This window comes from Acanthopagrus latus, chromosome 5, assembly GCF_904848185.1.
Source record: "Acanthopagrus latus isolate v.2019 chromosome 5, fAcaLat1.1, whole genome shotgun sequence".
In the NCBI taxonomy this organism is placed as follows: Eukaryota; Metazoa; Chordata; class Actinopteri; order Spariformes; family Sparidae; genus Acanthopagrus; species Acanthopagrus latus.
The window spans coordinates 8,239,243-8,251,411 of NC_051043.1; the positions used below are offsets into that span (position 1 = coordinate 8,239,243).

General features: G+C 41.1%; 1 protein-coding gene across 3 annotated transcripts in view; it reads left to right on the top strand.

Moving 5' to 3' along the window:
• The window catches only part of trpm3 (transient receptor potential cation channel, subfamily M, member 3), a 162,629-nt gene that overhangs the window by 132,588 nt on the left and 17,872 nt on the right, over window positions 1–12,169 (top strand). For all 3 annotated transcript variants that reach the window (XM_037098196.1, XM_037098195.1, XM_037098197.1), the window contains 4 exons: window positions 776–805; window positions 2,354–2,646; window positions 5,168–5,396; window positions 9,988–10,191. In XM_037098196.1, coding sequence (XP_036954091.1) covers window positions 776–805; window positions 2,354–2,646; window positions 5,168–5,396; window positions 9,988–10,191 — 756 coding nt within the window. The remainder of the gene's footprint in view (window positions 1–775; window positions 806–2,353; window positions 2,647–5,167; window positions 5,397–9,987; window positions 10,192–12,169) is intronic.

Sequence of the window (12,169 nt, forward strand, 5' to 3'; positions counted from 1 at the left end):
TTCTGCCTCAATACTTCACGCACTGTCACAGGTGTGATGAAAATAGAAGAACACACAGCTGTATCTGTAACACCATACCTCTGCTTGATTGTGCACCTTTGTGTCTGAGTGTGTGTATGTGAGTCTTCATGTGCTTGTTTATCTCATTGTATTTGTGCCATGGGAGAAACAAAGCAGCTGGAAAGACACAGATGAAGCAAAAAGCAGAGCAAAGAGGCAAAATGAGAGAGAAAAAGAGTGTTTGTCAATCAGTTCCAATTTAACTGTGATTTTTGTGATGAAATAAACCTAGGATCACATTTTCAAGCACACACACACACACACATGAAAGAACAAAGCCTCGAAATAGATGCAGATATCAAAATCCCCACAGGAGACCTGGGCTATTTTTACCAACTCAGATGATGGCTCATGAATACATAATTCATACATGCCCTGCTTTAATGCGGAAACACAGTACTGTACCAAATGCACTAATACGTTCTCCTATAATACATGCAAACACACAACCACAAGTGATTGTTTCTGTGTGTATCATATGCTGTCAATCACACCGGCACAAAATACTATCCCTGATTGATGTTGCCATTTTAAAGAAAAGCGTTAAACTGAAAGTGAGTGACTTACCACATCAAAGAATGTTTCTGGTTTCATGTGAGTGAGTTTGTCTCTCTGTCAGTCTGTGCTGTGTTGTACTTATAGAGTACATTACTCTATAAAAACACATCCGACAAGGTCTTGTACTGTTTCTTCATGTTTTTTGTTGCTTTTCTAGCCCAAAGCCCTGAAACTGCTGGGGATGGAGGTGAGTGTTGATCTCATCAAGGTTGTCGTTCAGTCATTCCTTTACTGTTCCTCTCTCTCCTGTCTTCTCCCTCGTAACATGTTGAGTGTGTAGTCAGTGTACAGAATCTTTTCAGCAAAAAAATCATTGTGCGTGTGCCTCTCGGCCTTTGAAAGGAAGACCTTGAGGCATATTTAATGAATTCTGCTGGAAATCTGCATACATTTTTGAACCAATTGAAGGTGCGGTGTCATATACATTCATTTATACATTACACACTACCTTTTGAAAAGACCATTTTCAATTTACTGGTTTATAAGATGAAAAAATATGTCCACATTACTGTGACTATTGTGATACATGTCAGAGCAGCCCAGTCACATTTTTCGGAATAGGTTATGACAGGCCTTACAGGATTACATATTATGTGGTTTGTGGACTCACATGTACCCATGGTGTTCACGCCATGAAGTAACCACATCATAAAGCTTTTATCACAGCATGTGTCTACAGTTTTCTCTGAGGTATTTATATCTAACATGCATGGCTGTCCATTCCTGTGTACGTCTGCCTGTTTGAAATCTGACTCCCTGTCAGTGTGTGTGTGTGTGTGTGTGCGTGTGTGTGTGTGTGTGTGTGTGTATGTGTATGTGTATGTGTGTGCGTGTGTGTCTGTCTGTTCAAGTGTTTACCTTAATGTCTTCCTCTCTGTTTGTAATTCAATTTATAATTTAATCAGTGTGATTTTCTGCTGTTAACCTTCGACACTTGTGATTGTTGAAGATATGAATATATGGTGCTGTAATCGTCTCAAAGTATCCATGAAAAAAATCACAAACGCACCCTTTGTGTAAATGCCATACTCTTATCATATCTTTGTCCAGATGATCTGTCTCAAAGCAAGCAGCAGTTCTGAAAAGCTGAAAGTTAATTCTCAGATCGCTGTCATTGATCAACCATCAGTAGTCCTCAATTATTAAAATTCGAAATTATTGGAGATCAATGCCATCCTGCTGATGTGGCATTTAAATATTAACTGGCAGTGTCAATCTCTCTAGAGACAATCTGTATTGAGGTGCTATTTCTGAACTCAAAATTAAAGGAAGAGTATGAAAAGAGAGACCAAAGCGAATCCTCTGAGAAGATTTTTCATTGAAAGGTGTATGAGATCAAGCCTGTGATGCGTATTTTGTGTGTTGCTCTTTGTCCTTCCATCCTTGTCCTTCAAAGTCTGATTTTGCCTCATGACTAACCCTCATTATCTGGAGGGTGAGCAATTATAGAAAATACATTTTGAAAATCTTCCTTGAGTGCTACGGCCCCTCTAGACTTGTGTGCAATGTGGCCGAACACAGGACCAGTCCTTCAGAGACAGTTACTGGGACAATCCAGAACCCAAGCTCTGACTGTATACATCCAAAAGTAGTACAGCATCAACCTAAAACACTCTACAGTTGTGCTCTCCTTATGGAAATAATTATGATTTGTCACAGCTCACCCCAAAATATGTCTATATACATAGCTGTCTCTTTCTTTCCACCCAACTCACTTGCTATGGATTCCAACCAGGATGACATGCCCATCCGGAGAGGTCGCCAGAAGACAACACGTAAACGAGAGGAGGAAGTGGACATCGATTTAGACGACCCTGAAATCAACCACTTCCCTTTCCCCTTCCATGAGCTCATGGTGTGGGCCGTGCTCATGAAACGTCAGAAGATGGCGCTGTTCTTCTGGCAGCATGGTGAAGAGGCCATGGCCAAGGCCTTGGTGGCATGTAAGCTTTGTAAGGCCATGGCACACGAAGCTTCCGAGAACGACATGGTTGACGACATCTCCCAGGAACTAAACCACAACTCCAGGTTGGTGACATGAAGTACAACCCAGATAACAAAAAAATGGGGTGCTGTGTAAAGCCCAGTTCAGACCAAAGACTTGTGGTGAGACAAGACGAGTGTCAATCTGCAACGTTCTACAAACCTGCCAGTTTACACCAAAGCGACTAGATGAGGCGGTCTATCATGTCATTTGTGATTCTCTGTACTTTTGTGGTAACTGCCAGCTTGTCAGGCTTTTTTACAGCTGGATATTATTTGTAACGCCTTATAAATATAAATGTGCACAGAGATCCTTGATATAGTTGCATTTGTAGTAATGATAGAATGGCAGAAAAACAAAAAACAGCCACAAGCGACTTGCCAAGCTGAATCGCAGACAACACAATCAGCCATCCTCGGCAGGCTGTTATGGGTCAGTTCACACTGCTGCAACTTTCCCCAGCAAGGCTATAAAATGGTTTTGTCGTGTTGCAAATCTTTGGTCATAACTCGGCTTTCACCGTAAATAAAACAGGATGCAATGATTTCTAAACCATCTCAGCCCATGTAATCGTGTTTCACAAAGTATTGACCCTCACCCCATCCTTGTTTGTGAATGACTGAGCCTTAAAAGGATGACCCTTTTATGCACAGTCATGATACAGTCATCTCCTTTACCTGTGAAATGTTCCGAGAGGTTTTCATGGATTCCAGATTTCTTTACAGTCGTCTGTTGCCTCTGTCCCAACTTGTTTGAAAAGTGTGGCTGGTATCAAATTCAGGACCAATGTATTTATACGGCATAACTATATATGTGTATATGGCATCAAATTCAGGATAAGATGACTGCAAACTTTTTTGGGTTATTATTTGAAAAGGTTTACAACCTTTAATACTCAAAAAAATAAAACATTTTTCTCATTCTGTCCAGTGCTGCAGCACTGTTCTCTCCCTCTCTCTGACACTCTGTTTTAGCTACTGTCTTTTTAAGGCCTGCCCTGCTTCATTCTTTTACATGCACAAAGACCTATATAACACACTGGAGGAACACAGTGTCCCAACTCTTCCCGACAACTACACATGCAGCCATATGTGTTTTCAAATGGGGTATTTCAATATGTTGAGATTCTGTAGTCCTTCTCTGTGAGTTCAGATCTCTCTCATGTGCATTTTTCTGTACTAAATGATTTATGTAAAGTTGAGTGGCCAGTCTAGACAGGACATTTACCTCCATACCCATTACATGTGGGCACACAGACACACACTAACATACCTTCTTTGCTGCAAACTGACCCTGTTTCGGACTACTCCAGGCTCTCACGGGACGTCAGTGACATAGATACAGAAATCTAATAACATGCATCATCATTAGTTAAGGATATGCATTTGAGATGAAGGTAATCACATAGAGATGAAAATGCTGGCTATGGAAATTACTGTTAATTAGGGGGGAAGATTTCAGATACTACAGATGAAGAAAAAACACGCCAACCTCGATTTCCCACACACAGTTTCCAAGGACACCCTTACAGCTGGCATATTTTAAGTTTACTTTCCACAGAGAATTGTCTCGGCTTCCTTCGAGGAGCTCATTTAAGTTGCATTTTCATATCTACCTGTAAACCTTTGTTATTTGTCATTGCGGTGTTTGAGATTGGCTGTACGTGTGTAGATATCGATAAACGTGAGGGATGTTTATGTGAACTTGTTGTTTTGTGTGAAGGTACATACAGTAATGCATGTGGCGTATTTACCTTTTATAGTCATGATAAGTCATTAGAAAAGCCCCTCAAATAAACAGAAACTGCTGAACTGGGCTATGTGCTGTGATCTGTGCCATTTGGAGCCCTTGTTTTATAAATCCTCCAAACCCCAGCGGTAATAGTGCCTTGTTATACACATTAAACTGTACAGAACAGATTGCTTTCTAGTGTAGTGTGCAATATTGTGCTGTAATGTGTGTGTGTGTGTAGAAGTCCTCTCAGAGGCTAAAATTAGGATGAAACTGGATCTCAGAGTATTGATTTATGTTTGTTTTGTCTAAAGGGGATGTATTGAAGTATTTGTGTGAGGTTTATAGCACTTAAATTGTGTTTATGTGCTGTATGTTACATTTAGATATTGTTTTCCCATTTCTGCCTAATTTCTCAAAGAAATATTTCATATTAGCGCTGTTGTTCTGTAATAATTGTTGTACACAGAGCTTCTAGTTCAGCATGCAGTATACATACATTCTAACTTCAACAACAAGTTTCCCAAACCCTGTCACCTTGGAAAAGATGCAGACATAGTTACCAGTGAGAATTTGGGTACGAGTGTGCATCCCCTAAAGCAATTAGATACGTTTTTCATGTAAGTCCTTGACCTTCCCTGTGTGCTGGGATGTACAAAATGTTGTATTGCTTTGTGTGTACAAGTGTTTGTATGCAAAATTAATCTTGTACAGAATCTGACCAGATGGTCAGTGATTCCCCAACCAGTTTAATTACATCTTACAATTTTGAACACACTTTATCATTGTTCTTGTCTCTGTGTGCCTGTATATGTCCTGTATATAATTTCACAGAGAGTTTGGCCAGCTGGCGGTGGAACTCCTCGACCAGTCCTATAAACAGGACGAGCAGATGGCCATGAAGCTGCTGACGTACGAGCTGAAGAACTGGAGCAACGCCACCTGCCTGCAGCTGGCGGTAGCAGCCAAGCACAGAGATTTCATCGCTCACACCTGCAGTCAGATGCTGCTGACCGACATGTGGATGGGACGCCTGCGGATGCGCAAGAACTCAGGCCTGAAGGTAAAAGAAGTTGGACAGATGTTTGGGATAAACTTTGGGTAAAGGAAAGTGTGCTTACATTAAGTAGCATCTCTGTGCACTTCACAGTAACTTCAGGCTTCAGGCTAGAAAACTAGAGTTGCACTGGAATGCTTGAATCCCCACAGACTTATTTGTGAAAAGTGATGGCACAGGAAGTAATGAGAAAGGCTCTCAGCTCTTGAGAAACTTCTGCAGAGGTGGCCCAAATCACTCCTGTGGATCTGCTGAGTGGTGCTGCTAAGTGGAGAGTTGTTACATGTGACAGCTGCCAGGTGTGGAAATGTAGAGATGTGAAGCAGAGAGAAGTGCTGATTACCTCTCTGTAGAAAATGAAAATTGTTAGTTACTTTGGACGTAATGTTCCTATATGAGAAACAGAGGGCACCCAGCATTAGGTGATTACCAGGCCTACACACAATCTGCAGCCACAGAATTCAGTAAACAACTCCCCAGATTTTCCACAGATTCTAACCGAGCAGAGTCGCTGCTTGTTAAACTCAGAACATTGACACATCTTAAGCCCTTTTTTGCATTTGTGGGACTGTCGCGTGTCGTTTTCAGTTCTGAAAATTTGTGGTGCAGTGTGAGAATACGTGGAATATTGAATTTACTGCAGGAAGTACTGAATATTAATTTCAAGCAGTGTTATCATTTTTGATTGCTCTAATTTATTGTGTTTGTTTATTTTTGCTCAAAAACAGTCTTTGTCATCTTAACTGAATAAGAAACATTCCTCTGACTGCTGCAGGTTTTTGCTCTGGATCACCACTAAAAAACTGAAAGAAAAAAAAAATCATCAGACTCTGTTTGGGTCTGCTTATTAAACAGATATCAGTGCATGTGCAGTATCAGTGTGTACACTGACAGATGTGTAATGAGAAATAGAAGTGTGAAATTCAGGTAATTTAAAAACATTGACAGGTGTATTTTCTCACAGTTATATATAAAATTAGTGCATATCTTTGTCACAATTCTCAAATATCAGGATATAGTCAAATAAACAATTAAATGATCAATTCAGATAACCCATATGCAGTACAACATAGGGCTATTCATCTTCATTAAATAGAGCTGGGAGTACACCCGTCTGGCTGGGTATATCTGTGGTTTCGCGTTGATGACTCATTCACAATAATGTAGAGAGCGCTGGGCTGTGAAAAGACCACAGGCCACCACTGACAGTTAGAACACTTTATCTTCTAGTTTGTGGAAAGTAAGCAGACCCAACCCTGATGGAGAAGTTGGTCTGTTGCAATTACATCATTATAAAATGTGATTTTTTTTTTTCACTGGATTCAGGACAAATTGAGATCCAGCCTTTTTGTTAATAACAGAAAGTTATATTTGATTTCAGGGGGGTTTATTTGTTTTATTAGTTTTTTTCAAGCTAATACTTTTAATTATGTAACTGTGTCTGGATGAGGTGGCCCTCCAGGTCCAATTGGTCTTTATTAGTATAAGCCTACAAAGCATTTTAATAAGCCTGGACCAACAGAAGAACAGACCTTATTATTTCAAAACATTGTGTCCCACACATTTTACATCAAATGCTTATTCGGTGAACATCCTTTGAGTCCAGAGTAGATTCATTTAAGACTGGAGCAATCTTTGCTCACGTGGGTTTTCTCGATGTCTAGTGGTAGGGTGATAGGAGGCAGCCGCTTAGATCGGAGAGGTTAAAGTTATTTATAATGAAGAGTCACCCTGGGAGTTGCTGGAGGGACGGCTGGGTTCACACTCGTTCATACATAGAATGAGACAGGGGAATAGGTCTTGGAGCAGGGCTGACTACAAGTGCTTCAAGTATGGTTTGGCCTTTGCAGGAGGGAGAGAGATAGTTCACTGCTAAGCAAACTCACTGGAGCAGAAAGACAGGAAGGAAACCACAAGTGGAACAAACAAGATTCGATGCCCCCAGGAGTTCATGATATACAGCACATAACATTGTCAAAATGATGTCAAAATAAGATGTGTGTTCATTTTTGAGTTGCTATAGTTGTTAAGGCATTCAGCCCCACCCCTGTAACACTCTCATACCATATCAGTATACCGTTACTGGAGGCTGTGAGTCAACTATGCAAAGACGAGTACATTGATTTCTTCACACATCAATGAGTCTGACAAACTATTGATGTCTTTCCTTTCGATCCCTCAACATGACTGATTTCAACAGAAGCAGAGACATCACTTTCTGTGCTGTGGTTTTAATTGTATTTTTCACAGGTCACTACCCTCATTATATGTCATCCTGATACCATCCTTATTAGCATTCATATTAGTGGCATATTGACCCTGTATTAGTAATTGTAAAACTCCTATTATGCATTATTCTGCCTGACCTATTCTGTTACTACTAGGCCATCAACTAAGAGTTTCCCTTAGTAATCTCCTGATTACTGCTTATTGATAAGGATGAAGGAGGAGGATGCTTTGCTCAGTATTGGACATACTGTAAAGGGCAGGTGGTACCATAAGAATAGTCATGAGTAATTGTTATTTCTTCTGCTTTATTGATGAAACATGTATTGCCTTCAGATTAAATACTTTCATCAGTATTGGAGGGGTCAAAGTGGGTGTTTTGGATTAAGAGCAGCTGACTTGGAGACAATCATTTCCCAGAGGATCTTTAGACCATCCAACCTGAGCAGTCAGACTGACCCAGTGCTAACTCTAACCTTAACCCTGCCCCAGAGACTGGGAATAAGAGCCATGCTAATCCAGCTTGGTTTTAAGGCTGCTCATGACTAATGTTTGGTCACTGGTCACAGGAAAAGGAAATGGACAAATGGGACTAAGGCTGGACAAACAATTAATGAAATCAGAGACTGTTGTGCCTCCTGAGACCTGTCTCCACCACAACATGACAGATCAATCTGTTGTACTCAACAAGCGGGCAGTGTTTCAAGCTGACAGAGTGCAGCACTACATCTGAATGATGAGAGGTTGACTTACGGTTTATAACATTCATGCTAGGTGCTCACACTCAAAGTGGATTGACAGTGCAAATTCAAAAGATACACTACATGTTTATTTATATATAAATAACCATGCATGTTCTGTTTTTGTCTAGCATGAAGGAGTTTAACAACTTTAATTTTGTTATGTGTTGTACATTGACCAACACGCTACCTTGTACTTTTTATTCTCCCTTAATTTTCACAGAATGGATCTATTCTTGTGGAGTGAAACATGAAACTAAATGTATTTACAGTGTCCAGAGAATTCTTTATTAAGCTTTTCTCACTCAGATTGTGTTCCACATTCTGACATAAGGTCTTACTCATAACTTTTTCACTAATAGAACCTGTGTGGGTTAATAAGTGTCAAAATACTGGTGAATTAATTATGAGCAAGACGTCAACTCAGAATGGGGGAGATATTCTGAATCAGAAAGGCTTAATTTGGTGGACACTATTAACACATGTAGTTTTGCTACATAAGAAGAGAGGATGACTGTTCGTGTGGCACTAAATGGTAAATGGACTTACATTTATATAGGGCATTTCTGGTTCAAAGATTACTCAAAGCACTTTGCAACACATTATATTCACCCAATCACACGCACAATCATACATGGTGGAGGCTGCCCATGCTCATTTCTATGCAAAGCCATGGACACACACCCACACACCAGTGGAACTAGGAGCAATTTGGAGTTCAGAATCTTTTCCAAGCAGCTGGGGGATCTGGGGATCTACCTCTTGAGCAACTGCCACCCCGGCTCTTGTGGTACCTTATAAAGCCCAGACTGATTAGAGCCTGTCAACCTTGTAATTTATGCCATCATCCTGATCAAGAAGCAAAAGTTTGGCAGTTTTTGTGACCTAGTAGCTGTAGCTGAATATGATAATGGAAAATAAGGCCTTACTAAGTGCTTAAAGTACTCTTGAATAAAGATCAGTTGATATGCTACTTATATGCCTGATAATAAGCGTATTATCAATGTCTTTAACATTACATTATTTTGGCTAGTCATCTGACCTTTTAAATTATATGACACATTTTCAGCCTAGTAACTGGTGAGACATTAATATAAAGTAAACTTGAACTGATTACCGTCATTTAGATTTTTAGCCACTGGTCAATACAATGAAAACAGATTAATTTTACTGTTTAATTACTGCTTCTGGAGATAAGAAGACACACTGCTCTCCATCTTCTTCTCTTTCCTCTATTGGTCACTTTCTCACTGTGGTAACAGCCTCGCTCTCGCGTTTCTTGTTTGACTGGTACTATGTGCTGTATCTGAAGTGTTTACAGCGCGCCTGACTCCCTTCTCTGCTGCGGGTGTTTGTCCCTCTCATCTATCGTGGCAGCATAATACTCTTGCTGCCTGTCTGGACTAATGCTTTTGTAATCGACTCCCGCAATGAGAACCCTCGCTTTAGCGGTTGTAAATACCAAGGCTGTGTCATTCAGTCATGTACAGGCATGAGGGGAAAGTGGTTTTCCCTGATCATGAAGGTTTGTTTGTTCCAGACGCCTGTGTCCTAATTACCGTGGCGCTGTTCATGAAACTGTACTTCTTTGTCAATTCTGTCACTTCAACCTCCGCTTCCTCATCACTCAGGTAATCTTAGGGCTGCTTCTGCCACCATCTATCCTGAGTCTGGAGTTCAAGAACAAGGATGAGATGTCCTACATGCCCCAGGATCAGGAGGCCTACCTGCAGGAGAAGGAGGAGGAGGAGCCTGAGAAACCTGTCAAGGAGAAGGAGGAGGAAGACATGGAGTTCACAGTAAGATCTTACTGTGAGACGCAGTACAACTCCGTGGTGAGAGAACCCACCTCAGCCCCGCATCTCAGAATCTATACACATATTCAAATGTTAAACAGCTGATCATTGAACACACAGCCCAGATTCTGTGTCTTTTGTACATGTCTCTTGTGGACCAGTTTTATACAACCTGTTCACAATGAGATGTCGATATGCACACACATACGCACACAGTTCTCTACACACACACACTTGTTTCTCTATTCTGGCCAAAGGCAAATCGGCCTTTCCTGTTTCTCGTCGTCTCAGCAAAGACATGGTCTTGGAGTTGTAGCGTCTCAGTCTGTCGCCGCTTGTGGGTTCCCTCGTGTATGTTTCTTCTTCCACCTATCTCCCCCTATATTTCTTTCTACTTTTCTTTGGTCCCTCTCGTTCTCTGCACAGCTCTCTCTCTCTCTCTCTCTCTTCATTTCTTTTGCTTTCGGCTCCCCCCTTCCTCTAGCTCTTTCTCTCTCTCTCTCCGTCTCTCCAAGCTCAGTTCTGATTGAGGTACAGTACTGTATGCTAGCCGATTGCTGCCCCTCACACTCTCCCATCATGATGATGGCTTGCTGCAGCATACCACTCAGCATGTTGGCTGATGAGCATGGGAGGCCCAGGCTCTTGCATTATATAACCATGTCCGCCTGCTGCTGCAGAGCTTAAATCATGCAGAGTCTGAGCATCTTCTCCCGGCTCACAGTTGAAGACTTGATCCATCTGCATAGACATGGATGTACAGCAGGATTAGGACTCGTTCCATTTCAATCCAATCAATTTTGGAGATGATACCAAGATCCAGTTTGTTTGTTGAAATAAAGAGCAGGATTAGGAAAGACAATTTTAATACACAAACTGAATCTAGCAGACAGGCTTCATTAGCGTATGTAGACTGTTGATAGAGCAGCAACAAAGAAACTGGCCACACCAAGCCTGAGTGCAGTGCGTAAGTGCAGTGCGTCTGCTATCTGTCTTCAAAAACTGAAGACACAATACAAAAAAGGAAAGCTCAACATCTTTATTTGCCTGCCGCTCGAACTTTATGCCATACTTGCGCTGCAGGTGTAGCCAATAAAAAGATGCATTCAGTGGCACATCAGCTCTGTGAATGGTTCTCATACGTTACATGTTGCCACAGTGTGAGGTTATCCCATTATGTGATTGAATTGAAGTTGAATGCCTTTCAGCACCACTGTACATACTCTCCATCTGCATTTAGCACAGCCAGCAAGCAAGCACAAAGATTCACAAAATGGGCCATTTTACACATGCAGTTCTTGAGGCACTGAGGTACACAAAGAACCCGGCTGCCAAGGGATGCATTTGCAATGGTCCTTTACTATTGTCCTGGCTTCTGACTGTACAAATGCACGTTCAGACACTTATGAATCACACAAAGATTCATACAGATATACACAGACTGCTACACCACAGAGGGAGATTGTATTGTCCTATCCTCAGATGCTGTAGATAAACCACACTGTGATGAATGTTATGGCTCATGTGATCTCCACTTGCTGATCAGATAATGTGCATGTTCAGTTCAGTAAAGGCATGGTGTGATTTACACACTGGCATCTGAATCTGTTCACCCTGAAGGCCCCCGTCTGTGTGTGCCTTGGACAAAACTTAGACTGTTTATGTTTCAAACAATAGAAAAATATAGAAATCCCTTGGTTCCTTACTGGTGGTGATGTCTTCTTTAAATTCTTAGCGATGGTTTTATCACCTACTCAGTGGCCTGGGAACTTAAACCAACGACTCATGTATTTCAGATATTTGGACAGATCAAATATTTATCTTTCCCCGGGTCTGCTATGCTGCCCTACAAAGACAGTGCAGTAACTACAGAAGCAGTGAAGCAGGGTTTTCAGACTGGATGGCAAACTGTAAAAAAGATCATTTGTAAATGTTTTCAAATTATGTTATTTTTGACTATGCAATAACAGAACCAACACAAAAGGCAGCAAATGCAATATACTCCACTATGCCTTTA